This window comes from Dermochelys coriacea, chromosome 11 (genome assembly GCF_009764565.3).
Source record: "Dermochelys coriacea isolate rDerCor1 chromosome 11, rDerCor1.pri.v4, whole genome shotgun sequence".
NCBI classification, from domain to species: domain Eukaryota; kingdom Metazoa; phylum Chordata; order Testudines; family Dermochelyidae; genus Dermochelys; species Dermochelys coriacea.
Window position 1 is genome coordinate 26,639,668 of NC_050078.2, and position 17,219 is coordinate 26,656,886.

The 17,219-nt window shown below is 42.8% G+C and overlaps 1 protein-coding gene across 11 annotated transcripts in view; it reads left to right on the plus strand.

Annotated features, from left to right (window-relative positions):
- MBD5 (methyl-CpG binding domain protein 5) overlaps nucleotides 1–17,219 on the plus strand; it is a 184,491-nt gene that overhangs the window by 137,545 nt on the left and 29,727 nt on the right. For 9 of the 11 annotated variants that reach the window (XM_043505101.1, XM_043505097.1, XM_043505099.1 and 6 more), the window contains 2 exons: nucleotides 584–1,792; nucleotides 16,997–17,070. In XM_043505101.1, coding sequence (XP_043361036.1) covers nucleotides 584–1,792; nucleotides 16,997–17,070 — 1,283 coding nt within the window. Of the gene's footprint in view, nucleotides 1–583; nucleotides 1,793–4,151; nucleotides 4,202–16,996; nucleotides 17,071–17,219 lie in introns of all 11 variants that reach the window. The other 2 variants (XR_006277933.1, XR_006277934.1) reach the window with 2 other exon arrangements.

Sequence of the window (17,219 nt, forward strand, 5' to 3'; positions counted from 1 at the left end):
TTTTATCGTCTCAAATACCACCTGTTATTACAAAGCTTTGTCTTTTTGAACAAAGTGTGAAAGCTAGTTTGTGTTCATATGCATATTATTTTATGTGTTGAGTTGCCTTTTCATTTTCTGATTCTCTTCATTGAGTGACAATCTTTGTTACTTATGTATAGGGCCCTACCAAATTCACAGCCATGAAAAATAAGTTACAGACCGTGAAATCTGGCTATTGTGAGGGCGGTCGCGATATTGCCACCCTTACTTCTGTGTTGCCTTCAGAGCTGGATGGCTGGACAGCAGAGACGGCTGGCCAGGCACCCAGCTCTGAAGGCAGTGCCACTGCCAGCAGCAGCTGTAGGGAAGGCAGATTGGAATATACTGTATGCACCCATCTGCGAAATTTGCTTTTTATGCCAATCAGTGAAAAACGTGTGATTTCTCCACAATTTAAGTAGACCTCTGCTTATGTACAACCATGACAAAATGTGTCATTGATGTGTAACCATCACAGTTACTAAATTAAATTAATGTGTCTTCTGAAATATAGCATTAATGAAAACATAAATTTCTATAATTTTTCCTTCCTATTTTTAAGGTGAGAATGCAGGAAGATGCTGCTCTTTTAAACAAAAGAATGATCACTCAAATGGGGATAACTTCAGTTCCTGAGAGTTCCAGCACTACCCTTCCTCCTTTTCAAGATACATCTTGTGATTTGCCGCAAAGGATTGAACCAACTCTAGGACAAGAGGCAAAGGATGGCCTCAGTGTAGCTGCTCAGGGTGATTCTTCAGTCGATGCTATCTATAAAGCAGTCGTAGATGCTGCAAGCAAAGGAATGCAAGTCGTAATCACCACTGCAGTTAGCAGTACAACACAAATGAGTCCCATTCCAGCTCTGAGTGCCATGAGTGCCTTCACAGCCTCAATTGGTGACCCATTAAATCTTTCTAGTGCTGTCAGTGCAGTAATCCATGGAAGAAACATTGGTGTTTCTGATCACGACGGTAGGATAAGAAACGCTAGAGGGACACGAATCCTGAAGAATTCAGAACATAGTAAAAATTCAAGTGAAGGGGATGGATTTGAATATTACAAATCAGCAGGTTGCAACACATCCAGAAAACAGTGGGAAGAGGAGCAAAACCCTGGAGGAGAGATAAATAGGTGGAAGTGTGAGGACTTTTTAGACCATTCAACCCATGTCCACAGCAGTCCTTGCCATGAAAGGCCCAATAACGTCTCCACACTGCCATTGTTACATGGTGAGCAGCATCAGATACTGTTACCACAGAGAAACTGTCAAAGTGATAAAATGTTGGAGGAGAATTTCAGGTATAACAGTTACAAAAGAACTATGATGAGTTTTAAAGAGAGACTGGAGAACACTGTGGAAACATGTGCACACATAAATGGAAATAGGCTTCAACAAAGTAGAGGGTTTGGAGAGTTGCTGAACACTTCTAAACAAGACCTAGTCATGGAGGAGCAATCTCCAAGTTCCTCAAATAGTTTGGAAAGTTCTCTAGTTAAAGACTATATCCATTATAATGGAGACTTTAATGCCAAAAGCATTAATGGGTGCGTGCCTAGCCCTTCAGATGCTAAAAGTATCAGCAGTGAAGATGACCTAAGGAATCCAGAGTCCCCTTCTTCAAATGAGTTGATACATTACAGGCCGAGGACGTTTAATGTTGGCGACTTGGTCTGGGGCCAAATAAAAGGACTGACTTCATGGCCTGGAAAATTAGTAAGAGAAGAAGACGTTCACAATTCATGTCAACAAAACACTGAGGAGGGGAAGGTATATATACACACGCATATATATTTTGTGTATATATATATATGTATATATAGTCAAAGAATTATCTTGGTCTAATATTTATTTTTGGGTTCTGTTCTTATTTTAATGGTATGAATTGCAGTACTAATGGGCTTTTGATTCCTGGTTCATGAGGATAGTTTATGAAACTATTTATTTCACTAAAAATGTTGTTATAGTTGCACAATGAGAAACTTATACAACTCCCATAAGGAAACACATTAGGCTGTATTCTGGCCTCAATTACGTCCTGCTAACTCACTTGTTCACATAAGACTTTTATTATACAAAAAATATTTTGCTTTAATGCACTATTGTTTAACTTATGATTTGTAGCCTTCTGAACTTCTGGCTGTGCCTAAGGTTACTGACTTGATGTGCAAGGCATGAGTGGGTATCTAGAAATGGCAGAAATTGCAAAATGTAAAGCTGATCTAACCAAAATAAGGAATTTGAAATAAGTTAAAACAGTTTCGTCCTATCTCTGACTTGTCCAACTGATATTTTTAGTATGAAGCAGAAAAACTATTAAAAAAAATTTGGCCTGCACAGCAGAACATGAAAGGTCCTTTTCTAGTGATAGTGGTTTTAGTTTGCTCCTTTGTGCTGGAGTTTTATGTCCCCTTGCACAAGGTGTTGGCAGGGAATTCTTATCATTACCAATGACTTAACAGTGTATTCTGTTTTATTGAGGAAACTATTTCAATCCTTATTTTCTACTGTTTGCAAAACTTTTTGTTTTTCTGTAGTCCTCATAAATACAAAAGTATTTCATACTGTATGCCCCTCCCTGTCCTGAACCACTGCAGAAACCACTCAGACTCCCTTCTTTTAGTGTCCATTCTGTATAATTTATTCAAGTCCTCTCCACCAGCACTTGTAGACGTAGTACAGCAATTCTAATATCTATGACCCGGTTGCCTTCAGCCCCTGTTCATCAGGGCCCTGGGAGGAAAAGGGATCTCCCTTCCTTGGGAACTCCTTCAGTCTGGGCTCAGCTAGCCTTGTCCTCCCTCCTCTGATCCTTCATTTCTTTTATCAAGCTATTATGCTGATGGGCTAGTTAGTTCCTGAACTCACCCACCAACCCCTCTGTCTGATTAGCTAATTCCTCCTCATTCCCTCAATCAACCATCGCCGGGGAAACTAATTGAGGCCACAGTAATCAGAGTATTGACCCATCTGTTAGGCCTCCACACACACACACACACACACACACACACACACACACACACACACTCTCTCTCTCATTATATAATAAAAAATATTTTACTAAACATTCATTCAGGAAATATTGCTAGTATCTTTAAATTAACATATTAAAATCTAGGTAAAGAATTTTTAATTTCTGACATGAAGAAATTAATCCAAAAATTATTATCTATTTTCATGCCCCCATCTAATTTGCTTCAGTTGAAACCATGATAGAAATTATCATATTTAAGCACAGTTGATCCTACTTCTAGTAGGATTTCTCTAACCAGATTGTACATGGATTTTTCCCCTCAAACTGTAATAGGCGTGTTATGAAACTGTTATAAATTGTCTGGGATGGTTTGGCTAGCATGGTTTCAGCCAAAGCTTCTCATTCTTCAGATGGCTTGTTCATCGTTCTCTACTCCCCACCTAGGTTTTGAAGAGATGCATGCTGATCTTCAGAACAAGAGATATACTTCAAATAAATGAACTTGTTTTAACAATTGTAATTCCATAAATAAGAACTACTTCAGCTACAAAGTTAGATCCCAAAATCACTTAGATCCCCTTTTAAAAATGTAGGCCTAATTTTTCAAATACTGTTGACCACATACTTCAAAAGAAAAGGAAAAAATAAGTGTGAAATGAGGGAGAGGAGAGTATGGTACAGTCCATCAGAATTCTGTTGTGGTGCCACTCAATACCTTTATGAACGATATAGTACTAAAGAACAAATTTTTCAAAATGCATTTATGTCAACTATTTATTTATCTGATAACTTCACAGCAATAATTGTGTCCCTCTTTGTAAGATTGTTTCAGTAAATTTTTAAGAAATTGCTCTTTGTACCCTTTATAAACAACAGAGAAGATCTATAGATCATCAGTTGCATTCCTTAAGAGTACTGCATCAATTAACTGAACAATATCAAAAGCTAATTTCTTATCTACCAAAAGTATATTTGTTTTTATGCAGGCCTTAGTACTTTCATTTTGTTTTTCTTAGGGTTTTGTTTTGTTGTTTTTTTTACTTTATTGCACAATATTATATTAATTGACTTGAAATTTAATGTATGCAGAAGCCGAAACAAAATTAATGAAAATTACATATGTTGCTGAATACCTTCTAAACTGTTTCTTTGTAGTTCAAAATGTTGCTGCTCCCAGAATGTTCTAAAGGCAGCTCATATCCCTGGTAAGAGAGAGTCTGTCCCGCTGTTCATCAACAAGCACTGTGACTGACTAAAGGAGCTTTGGATCAGAAGGCCCTCCATCTTTCAGAAGGATATTATGTATTTAGCCTCCCCAGTTGGAAAGATGGTGTGAATGGCAGTTACCAGGATAGGGATTGAGATTGAATACTGGAGAGTAGAGGAATGTGAAAGACAGAAGAGATGACTTAAATAGAAAAATGACATACATAGTCCCATTTCTGGTTGAAAATAGAGAGGAACTCTGATGTTCATAATGGCATTTCTCATTCTCTTGTGCATATGACCAACCACTCCTATAAGCTGCTGCACAGCCACATATTTTGAATGTTTTGGCAGTTTACTATGAAGCCAGCAAAGTCAACTCATTCTGCAATGCAAAAGATCTTCAGGAATGATGTGTACCAAGAAACCCTGGAATGATAGAACTCTTAATATGGTTCCCTATTAGTAGTTTTGAAAATTTATTGTATGAGGAACTTTTAAATTATCTTTATACACTTTGTTATATATATATATATATATATGTATAGTTATATACAAAACTATGGCAATAGTTTTGCTATGTTAAGAGTTCTGTTGTATATTACGTAGAAAGTGTCTGTTTGACTTTACTTCAATTTATAACAGCATTTTACTACTTTTAAGGGAATACATATGGAGTTGAATTTTTTTCATCTTTTTCTATTCAAATAGCAACTGAAAGCTTTTGGATGGTGTTCCTCTATCAGGAAAGAAGGAATGTTAACCAAAGTTTTCTCTTTTGTTTTGGGCATTTGGAAAATTAAGGAGCAAACCGAAGAAAGTGCAGTGGGAACAGCAAAACCATCTAGAATCCAGATGGAGGAAACAAGGAATGATCATGTAGATTAGGTTACTAGTGTCTGAGAAAAACAAGGGAAGTGGAAAGTAAAAAGAAGATGTCAGCAGAATAAGGATGAAAGTGAGAAAAGAGAAAAAGCTTTTCTGAGAAATCCACCTGAAAAGATAATGCTGCTGGCTGTCTCATGTTGCATTGATGGTGTAAATAGGCTTGAATATACAATTTAAAACTTTTCTTTACACCTGATGAGTAACATCAGTAAGGCAGCAAGAAGCTGCTTTGCAATATGGGGTTACTGAAGCAACTGCCAGAATAGGTCATTCTCGTACACAGGAAATCCATTGTTCTGGAAAGAACTATTGTGGCCAGGCTCACACACCATTATTCTATCATATGATGATTTGCATCATGGAAGACTCGTTATAGAGCTTGGGAAGGCAGGGTGGGCGTGAAATATTGAATTTGATCTTTTAAAAAAAGAATTACAGTACCATCCCAGGTTTCAGAGTAGCAACCGTGTTAGTCTGTATTCGCAAAAAGAAAAGGAGTACTTGTGGCACCTTAGAGACTAACAAATTTATTAGAGCATAAGCTTTCATGAGCTACAGCTCACTTCATCGGATGCATTTGGTGGAAAAAACAGAGGAGAGATTTATATACACACACACAGAGAACATGAAACAATGGGTTTATCATACACACTGTAAGGAGAGTGATCACTTAAGATAAGCCATCACCAGCAGCAGGGGGGGGAAAGGAGGAAAACCTTTCATGGTGACAAGCAAGGTAGGCTATTTCCAGCAGTTAACAAGAATATCAGAGGAACAGTGGGGGGTGGGATGGGGGGGAGAAATAACATGGGGAAATAGTTTTACTTTGTGTAATGACTCATCCATTCCCAGTCTCTATTCAAGCCTAAGTTAATTGTATCCAGTTTGCAAATTAATTCCAATTCAGCAGTCTCTCGTTGGAGTCTGTTTTTGAAGCTTTTTTGTTGAAGGATAGCCGCTCTTAGGTCTGTGATCGAGTGACCAGAGAGATTGAAGTGTTCTCCAACTGGTTTTTGAATGTTATAATTCTTGACGTCTGATTTGTGTCCATTCATTCTTTTACGTAGAGACTGTTCAGTTTGGCCAATGTACATGGCAGAGGGGCATTGCTGGCACATGATGGCATATATCACATTGGTAGATGCGCAGGTGAACGAGCCTCTGATAGTGTGGCTGATGTGATTAGGCCCTATGATGGTATCCCCTGAATAGATATGTGGACAGAGTTGGCAACGGGCTTTGTTGCAAGGATAGGTTCCTGGGTTAGTGGTTCTGTTGTGTGGTGTGTGGTTGCTGGAGAGTATTTGCTTCAAATTGGTGGGCTGTCTGTAAGCAAGGACTGGCCTGTCTCCCAAGATCTGTGAGAGTGATGGGTCGTCCTTCAGGATAGGTTGTAGATCCTTGATGATGCATTGGAGAGGTTTTAGTTGGGGGCTGAAGGTGATGGCTAGTGGTGTTCTGTTATTTTCTTTGTTGGGCCTGTCCTGCAGTAGGTCCTGAGCCACTGCTAATACAGTTCCTGCACTGGTGCACAGCAGAGTTTGATTCTCAATTCTGACTTTTTCTCTCAAACCCAATAAGGCCTGGAGCATGGTGTAAGCTGCATGCACAGCCAGTAACAGGAGGGTGTGGTTTTCACTAAATAGTTAAAGGGCAGTGATGAGGAATGTCAAAGTGGGTCATTCCAGACCTAAACAGGAAAGATGATTTTCAGAGCAGGATGGTAAAAACAAAACAGCTTGTGGGATCTAAAACTGTATGAATCTAGAAAATCACCCACTTTCCACCTAAGAGACAGGGTATAAACAATAGGTAGCCCTATGGTAGTGATTTGAAGAAATCCAGAATTGAATTTCAGATATTGACGTTACTACAGAATGAAGATGGTTGACTGTGTTAAGACTCTTAGCTGCTTAGACTCTAGACAAGCTCAAAAGTTTTATCTCTCACCAACAGAAGTTGGTCCAATAAAAAACATTACCTCACCCACCTTGTCTCTCTAGGCTCTAGATTAGTGTTTCTGACCTGAGTTTGACTAAGGCAGGATGTAATCAACCAAATAGTTAATTGGAGTGGGCCAGATCTAATATAAAAACATAGAATATAAAAACATAGAGTCCAACGAAGTGTTTCAAAATTTGAATTTCTGTGTAATCGTCTATGCCAACATACCATGGTAACAATCAACCTGTCTTAAGTGCCTTATTACTTAAATACTACCATAACTTATTCTCTTTCAGATTACTTTCAAGTTCTTAGCTAATAACTATCTGACAGTGAAATGTTTGCAGTTTCAAAAAGCAGAGGTTTTTAAATGCTATTTATTGGAACTTTTGAGGAAATTCAGTTTACTGAGTATCGTAAAAGCTTTGTACAAAACTGTTTAACCTGCTGTTATGCTGTCATAAATATTTTCCCACAGATGTATAGAATGCTTGATTTTTAGAGGGGCTGAGCTCTCCCAGCTCCAACTGCAGTCAATAGATGTAATTTCTCAGTACTTCTGAAAAGTTTGTACATACTGTTTACTAATGTAAATGGTAATTTCAGGGTAATGGTGTCTGACACTAATAACTTTCTTTCCTCACTAAACATAATTTTTTCTTTAATACGATGTTAAGTTGACCATATGTTGATATTAACTGTTCTTCCCAAAAGTAAATACTAATAGATTTCACGTTATAATATTTACCAGGAAGAAAATCCCTCACTAAGGAGTTAATTCCAATTAACTATTTAGTACAAGATCTATTACTATTCAGTACATGTTCAGGTAAATCACTAAACTGAATAATAGTGCTTAATAATAAAATAGCTTACCATTAAAGTCGTTTACATTTATGCTGGGAGACATAAGGCATACAGTTCTCAGAAGGTTGTGTATACCTAACTGTTTAGTATATCCTGGGTACAGATACTATATCTCTCAGCATTTCATTCTTTCCTCTTTAATTTAGTAAAGTTTAGGAGATGAAGGCTCAGACAAAATACAGTATTACCCTGTAATTCTGTTAAATCTGAAAAATGCCAGCTTTTTTTAGATAGCAATTCTTCAAATGTGTTATAAAATTAATTAAGATTGAAATGGTTAATTTGATCTCCAGTTAACTTCATATTTAGTAACATTGTTTCCATTAGCATTATGAAACATTATAAATATAGTACTTGTATGTTAGCCTCTTTGGTGTTGCTGGAGTTGTTTTTTCACTAGCAAGTATTTTATACCTTTTGCAGTAGCACATCCTGAGAAATATTTTTGCTCACAGCTCTAGGGAGTTAGTTCTTTGATGTCTCAAGCTAAAATTAAGTAATTTGTATGTGTTTATATAGAAATGTATACTATTATAAAGTTAGATTGTAAAAGGAATTCTCTTGAGCAATTTCCTGATGGAACATCAGTCTTATACTAAAAGAAAAAGCAACTTGAGGGTTGTAAAGTAAAAGAAAAAACAACAAACTTTTTTTGTTTAATTATTTGAAAGTGTCCAAAGTCTAGCCTATTGTACAATTTAGTCTTGCTTCATGGAAATGAGATCCCGATGTGCAAACCTCACCATAAAGGTTCTTATCTTGTCAAGTTCTGGATCTGCTATATCCCCAGATTTCATTTTTAGATATATAAGCTAAAGAAATGTTACACTTGGATTAAAAATATATCACATTTGGCCTTATGGTGGTGAGAACCTTGCAGCATCCATTAACTTCAGCTTAGCACTCCTGAAAATCAGCTTCATAGTGCATTTAAATTATTTTACTGATTCAGTTAAGTTGTTTTGGGAGGAAAATTTTGAATTTTCAGAACAAATTTATTCAAGATCTTTCATATCGTTTATATCAGTGCTTAATTTCTGTTTAATGGTTTATTATGCTTTATGCATTCATAAAATCTTTTATATTTATCATTAATGCAACAAACTTTACAAAAAGCTCTTGTTAAGCAAGGGACAGATAAAAATTAAGAAATACAAACAAAACTATTAATAAAGATAAGAGAATGAATGTTAGATTTTTTTTAAATGTTTGAAATGTGCTTTTGTAAATTAAACTAAGCTCAAAGCTGTTTTGCTAATCAAAAGTGAAGCTTAAATGGTTAATGTTTTGATATCATTTGAAAATGTGCAGCTCTAGAAAATGAGTAGCAGTAGTAGTATTTTATTTCAAATATTGTTAGTACCTGGGAAGTGGTAAAATTTTATATCCAGTGGTTTAAATTCAATAGTGGGCTATGAATACATAATTTCAGTTGATTTTACTGATAGTTGTATGTGCATTACCAAAGCTAGTGTTTGGCCTGGTGGGGTTTCTTTAAGCAGTAGTGCAGATATATTTTTTTTTTCATGATTATTCTTTCAGCACCTTTCTTTCAGCAAAGCACTTAAGTTCCATTGACTTTAAAGGGACTTAAGCATATGCTTAAAATTAAGCACATGTTTAAGTGATTTGTTAAATAGGATTAGACTTGAACATGTGCTTCACTACTTTTCTGAAATGGGGCCTTGGGAACTTAAATTTAAGTTTAAATATATTAGAGTATGAAGTAATATAAAATTCTTTGAGTGCTTGCTCATGTTGATTCCATTCTAGGTGTGCGCGCTCCAACGTGCACAGTTGTTGGAGATTTTTGCCTTAGCGGTATCTGTAGGCTCAACTGTGGCGCCCTCTTGAGTTCCGCATTCATGCATCAGTATATTAGGCACGCCTGCCCTATGCCCTCTAGGTCCTTCTTACTGTCCATGACAGTTGGTTGGAGCACCTTGTTTTGCATTGCAAGAGCATTAAGAGCTGGTTGTTATTCCCTTTGTATATAGTTCTTAGGTACTTAGTCAATTTAAGTAAGTGTTAGTTGTTGGTTTAGTAGCTAGAGTCACGGCTGAGACTTCACCCTGGGCTTCAAGCCGTGTTTGTCATGCAACAGGCCAATGCCTATCAATGACCCCCACAGCAGCTGTTTGAAGTGCTTGGGGGAATCCCGTGTAAAGGACAAGTGCAGGATTTGCAAAAACTTTTGTTCCAGAACCCAGAACGAGAGGGACACCTGCCTGGCATCAGAGCCCTACGAACTGGACTCTACTCTCAGCATGAGTGTGCAGCACCCCACCGGCACCGGGATCCTCCCAGCACTGTTTCCCCTGCTGGTGCCCAAGAAGCAGCAGAAGAAGGGTTCCCTGGCACCATCCACGGAGGGGAAGGAGGACCTGGGCAAAGGACCTAGTTCAGGTCATGTGCCCACTCTGGAGCTAGAGGGGAGTACCGCTATGGTCAGACCCCCTGGCCCAGCCAGGGATCTGCTTCCAAATCCCAGGAGCGGTAGGGAATCCCAGCTCCAACAGGGACCTTTGTCTCCCAAGACGGCCCAGGCAGCCAAAGATCTGGTGAGCCTATTGGCACTGCAGATACTGCACCAGGCACTGGACGTGGCTATGGCCCTGCATTCCAAGGGCAAGCCAGCCATGGGACCTCCCCAAAGGGCAGGGGAGCGCCATCAATGCCCAGATCACAGGCGTTCGTCCCTGTCCCCTTGGCCTAGGATTCCGATCCCACAACCTCGATTGCCGGCTAGAAGGCCCTGGTCCACAACACTGCGCTCTCTTTCCTGAGGCACAGAATGCCAGAATCGAGATACTGGTCCCCACATTCCCGGCACCAGCCAGTCTCCCGCTTAAGATCTCCTTGGTGCAGATGTCTATCCCCTAGGCATTCTCTAGGCCTGCCAGTGCAGGACTGCTCACCAACGTGGCACCAATCTCCACTGCCCCGGTACCGCACAAGGGAAAAGGTGGTGTGGCAGAGCTCCGACCTTGTCCCCGTGGGTCCCACGCTTCCAGGCAGTTTATGCTAGCTTCAGAGGCTCACTGCAACTCTCCACATAGCCCTTCTCTCTCTAGGGCCAGGGATGCAGTCTACTGAGCCCTTTTCATAATAAGCCAGCAATGGAGGTTGATGAGAGTGTTCCCACAGTCTCCTACAGCCTCATGCCAAAACAGTTTAGCCTTCTGTCCTGACGGGGCCTGTTTTCCCCTCCCAGGAGATGTTTCTGTAGTGGTGGGTTGGGGGGGGGGGACCCAGGCCCACCCTCTACTCCGAGTTCCGGCCCAGGGACACTAGTGGTAGCAGATGTTGGCAGCCAACCTTTTACTGCCAGAATTGCTACATTTCCCTGGGCCACTTCCGCACAGCTCTCCTGCTTCTCCCTGCTTCTCCCTTACCTTAGGGCTCCCTTACCAATGACTTGAGGGTGTCTTCATTAACCAGCCCTTCAGCCGCACTTGCTCTTCTTTGGCTCCCTGGCTTCTCTCTGCCTGTGAGTGAGCCCTTCTATATTATCAGAGGGGCCTTAATTCGAGTCAGGTGGTCACATTAGTTTAATGGCCTCACCTGACTCTTTGCAGGTTAATTTTGGACTCGGGTGTTCTCATTAGCCTGGAGTAGCCCCTGCTCTGGTCATTCAGGGAACAGAAAACTGTTAATCCAGTGGCCAGTATATCTGCCTTCTGCTACTCTGCTGTACCCAACTGGCCTGGGTCTATTACAGTGGTAATCCCCTTCCTCTAGACATAGGTCTCCGACAAGGGTTAGTTGGCAGACGCAGGCCTCCACAGCCCCACTGTGGTCACTGGAAGGGGACTGGTTCATATCAGAGCTGAGGTTCAGCCCATCACTGAAAGGGTACGAATCTCCAGCAGCCCACAAGACCATCGTGGCGGTGGCATGGCAGCAGGGCCAGTGGCCTGCTCAATGGCCATGTTGGTACCCTTAGGAGTACCAATGATGCCGGTTCCATACTCCTACCATTCTGGCCGCCTTGGACAAACCCCCTGCACTTCTGGCACCGGGTTCAGAGCACGGTGCAGAGTCCATCACGGGGGCAGCACAACAGGTGCCGCCCATCCCCGTACGATGCCCTCATAGTCTTCATTGCCGGATGAAGTGATGGCGTAGGCCTCCCAGACTGGCAGTCCCCCAATGACTTTAAGGCGCACCAGGCTCTTCTTAAAAGGGTGGCTGCCAACTTAAACCTTGAAATTGAGGAGTTGTCAGAGCAATCAGATGAATTGTTCGACATCATACCATCCACACTGCATGTCCATCCAGGGGTCCAAAAGATTGCTAAAACGTTCTGGGAGACTCCAGCTTCAATTCTGCCCACGTCCAAAAGGGCGGAAAAGAAGTATTACCTCCCAACAGAGGGTTCGAATATCTCTATACACACCCACCAGCAGGGTCACTGGTTGTGTCCGCAGTTAACGAGAGGGACAGGTAAGTGGCACACTGAAAAATAAAGATGCCGAACAACTAGACCTCTTTGGAAGAAAGAATTATTCTATATCCAGTCTACAATTTCAGATGTCCAACCACCAAGCCTTGTTGGGCAGATACAATTTTAATTTATGGATCTCCCCAGGAAAGTTCAGGAAGGCCCTTCCACAGAACCTGGCCCACTAGTTCACTGTGAGCCTGGAGGAGTGCAAAGCGGTGGCAAGGGGCACCCTCCAGATGGCCTGGGATCCTAGAGACTCTGCCGCCAGAGTGGTTGCCTGGGTGCTGGCACAGTTCTTGGCTACAATCTTTGGAGTTATCCCAAGAGATGCAGGCCGCAATCCAGGACCTCTTCTTTGAGTTCGCAGGGCTCTTCTCTGAGCTCAGGGATGCAAGGCTGCATGGCCTTAAAGACTCCCAGACCACCCTGCGACCAGTGGGCCTCCACACTTTGCAGCAGGCCAGAAAGCAGTTCTGGCCTCCTCCGCCTTCTCCTTCTAGGTCCTGGGGCTCTTCCTGACAGGATGCTTCCAGAAGAAAGGACAAAGACAAAGGATTTAAGCGATGATGCCCTTGGTCCTCTCCCTCGCCGGTTCAACCCGGACCCTCAAAATATCACGGGGGCCAGAGGCAGATATTTTGAAGGTGCACCTAAGGATGGTGCCCCAGTCAATTACCTGGATCCACCTTCCTAGTCTTTCCTCAACCTCTTGCACCCCTTCCAGTCGGCATGGTCACGAGTGACATCGGACCATTGGGTGCTCAACACAGTATCCTTAGGGTACAACCTACAGTTCTCAACTGCCCCTCCCTCCCACCCCTCTTCCCCATCCCTCTTCAAGGACCCTTTTCACGAGCAACTCATCACTGAGGAGGTTGAAAACTTCCTAAGGCTGCGGGCAATAGAGAAGGTCCCTCGGGATAGGAGGGGAAAAGGATTCTACTCCCAATATTTCCTAATCCCAAAAGCAAAAGGACCCATCCTGGACCTGCATTGCCTTAACAAAAGTTGAGGTTCTGCATAGTCTTCCTGACCTCCATCATCCCTTCCCTGGAATCAGGAGACTGGTACGCCGCCCTCGACTTGAAGGACACATATTTCCATATCTCCATTTTCTAAGAGCACACACGGTTCCTCCATTTTGTGCTGGGCCAGCGCCATTTCCAATTCGTGGAGCTGCCCTTTGGTCTCTCATCAGCCTTGAGTGTGTTTACAAAGTGCATGGCTCCAGTGGCCACTTACCTGAAGCATCGGGGCATTCGGATTTACCTGTACCTCAACGACTGCTAATCAAGGGCCAGTCTTGACACCAGCTGTGGCGGCACTGTGATCTAGTCACCACCTGTCACGATCTAGGACTGTTGATAAATAAGAAGAAATCAACTTGAGTTCCAGTGCAGCGCACAGAGTTCATAAGAGCAGTCCTCGACTCTACTCAGGCCAGAGCCTTCCTCCCTGAAGACCAATCCGATGCCATGACAGACCTCATCTTGCATATACAAGACCACCCTCTAACCACTGCTCACAGATGCCTCAGATTGTTGGGCCAAGTGGCAGCCTGCAGTTACATGGTCTGGCACACATGGCTTCACCTCAGGCCCCTTCAGGCATGGCTGGTGTCGGTCTACATCCCCAACATACACAACATAGACCAGGTTGTCAAGGTTCCAGACCACATACTGTCATCACTCGCCTAGTGGCTGGACCCTGCATCGGTGTTGGAGGGAGTCCCCTTCGCGGCCCCATCCCCCGGTTACCCTACAGATGCTTTGTATCTGGGGTGAGGAGCCCCTCTAGGCGATCTTGGCATGCAAGGATATTGGTCAGGTCACGATTGATCCTTACACATAAACTTCAGAGAGCTCAGAGCAGTCTGCTTGGCCCGTCAAGCTTTCCTGCCTCAGATAAAAGGCAGGGTGGTTCAAGTCCGGATGGACAATACCGTCGCAATGTTCTATATCAACAAGCAAGGTGGTGACCGGTCCTCTGCCATTGGCCAAGAAGCTCTCAGGCTCTGGAACTTCTGTATTCAGCATGCGATTCATCTCATGGCCGCACACCTCCCCAGGGCCAGGAACGCTTTGGCAGATCGCCTCAGCAGGACTTTCTCGTCTTGCCATGAGTGGTCAGTCCATCCAGAGGTGGTCAGCCTAACCTTCCAGAGGTGGAGGACTACCTGGGTGGACTTGTTTGCATCCAGACAGAACAGGAAGTGCCACGCTTTCTGTTCGATTTGAGGGATTGACAGAGGCTCCCTGTTGAATACTACTTTACTCCTGTCGTCTGGACCCCGATGTATGCCTTCCCTCCAGTGCCATTAATCTACAGAATCCTCGTGAAGATCAAGCAGGACAGAGCGAAGGTAATGCTCATAGCTCCGGCTTGGCTGCACCAGAACTGGTTCGGCACGCTGCTGGACCTCTCAGTGGCCACCTCATTACAGCTACTGCTGTGGCTGGACCTGTTGTCTCAGAACCATGGCAGACTGCTGCATCCGAACCTGACAGCACTGCACCTGACGGCTTGTCTGCCGCATGATTGAATGTGGATGAGTGGGAGTGTTCGGTCACTATCCAGCAGGTCCTGCTAGGCAGCAGAAAACCCTCAACCAGAGCGACCTACCTGGGCAAAAGGAAACGGTTTATATGCTGGACTTCGGATGAAGGTATTCAACCTGAGCAGGCCTCACTGCAGTTAATCCTGGATTATCTCCTGCATTTTAAGATCCAGGGTTTGTCCCTTTCTTCTGTTAAGGTCCACTTGGCTGCTATTTTGGCCTTCCATCCCCTGCGCGAGGGCAAGTCAATTTTCACCCAGAACATGACTGCCAGGTTCCTCAAGGCCCTAAAGCATCTCTCGCTCATGTCAGGGACTCTGTTGCTCCGTAGGACCTGAATCTTGTGCTGTCATGGATCATGGGGGCCCCTCTTTGAGCTTCTGGCTTCGTGCTCCCTTCTCTTCTCCTGGAAGGTCACTTTCTTGGTTGCAATAACATATGCCCACAGGGTCTCTGAGATTAGGGCACTTACCTCAAAGCCACCCTACATGGTGTTTTACAAGGAAAAGGTCCAACTGCGACGGCACCTGACCTTCCTACCCAAGGTTGTTTCACAGTTTCATATGAGCCAGGACATATTCTTACCTGTCTTCTTCCCTAAACCTCATAAGTCAGAGGAGTATCGCAGGTTGCATTCTCTGGACATCAGAAGGGCGTTAGCCTTCCACATAGAGAGGACCAAGCCTTTTCATAAGGCAACGCAGTTGTTAGTCGCAGTGGCCAAGAGAATGAAAGGTCATCCAGTGTTGACTCAGAGAATCTTATCTTGGATTACTGCCTGTATCCGCTGCTGCTATGACCAGGCCAAGGTGCTTCCTCTGGTGATTGTAATTGCCCATTCAACCAGAGCACAAGGACATATGCTAGGCTGCCACCTGGTCATCCATCCACAGATTTACATCGCATTATGTGCTTACCAGCAGGTCCAAGATGATGCTGGCTTTGGTAGAGCAGTATTGCAAGCTGCATGACCGTGAACTCTGAGCCCACCTCCATGGATGCTGCTTTTGAGTCACCTAGAATGGAATTGACATGAGCAAGCACTCGAAGAAGAGGAAAAAACAGTTAACTACCTTTAGTAACTTGTTCTTCAAGATGTGTTGTTCATGTCCATTCCATTACCCGCCCTCCTGCCCCTCTGTCAGAATTGCCTGCAAGAAGGAACTGAGAGGGCGCAGGGCCAGCACCGCCTAATATACTGATGCATGAGCACGGCACTCAAGAGGGACCAACCAACACTACGGCTACTGCAAATGCAAAAATCTCCAACAACTGTGCATGTGGGTGCGCGCACACCTATAATGGAATGGACATGAGCAACACATATCTCAGAACAACAGTTATGAAAGGTAGGTAACAGGTTTTTTTAAAAAAGGTTGATGGCATATATTAAAATATATTGTAATAAGAGTACATAAAAGGTTGTTATGAAGCACAGCTAACTTCAATAAGAAGTTCTGTGTGCAGTCAGAATAGGATCTGTAAGACTTTGACAACAGTAAAAACATAAGAATGGCCTTACTGGTCCATCTAGCCCAGTATCCTGCCTTCCAACAGTGGCCAATGCCAGGTGCCCCAGAGGAAGTGAACAGAACAGGTAATCATGAAGTGATCCATCCCCTGTTGCCCATTTCCAGCTTCTGGCAAACAGAGGCTAAGGACACCATCCCTGCCCATCCTGCCTAATAGCCATTGATGGCCCTATCCTCCATGATTTTATCTAGTTCTTCTTTTAACCCTGTTACAGTCTTGGCCTTCACAACATCCTCTGGCAAAGACAATGTTTATATTGTTTATGGTATGAAGAAAAAAGGATTATATTTTTAAAGTAACATTCTAATTTTAGTCCCTAATTCTTATATTTTAGGACTGTGCCGTGATTATTTGCATTTTATTGCTATTGGTATGAGCATACAGAGGAATTGTAAAAATATTACTTTTCTTCTTTTGGTGGGAACAAAAACGTTTTGTGGATGCAGTGAAAATTAGTCTCCATAGTGTAAACAACTGCATGTCCAGCAGTAAAACAAAAGTAGCGTTTAATAATTGCCGGTCTGGGTAATGTCGTTTGATGTTCATACCTTTACTCAGGTGGAGCCTGAGAAGTTGAAGACACTAACAGAAGGTCTGGAAGCCTACAACCGAGCCAGGAAGAGGAACAGAAAGTAAGCAGATGCTTATTCATTTGCAAATTAATTAAAATCATGAGGTCCTCTTGTCTACCAAGAGACTCTCATTTCACTCCCAGAAGTATCCTTGACATCAGTAGGAATCTTGGTTGTATCAGGATTTGGTTGTTAGTTATTAACCTGCA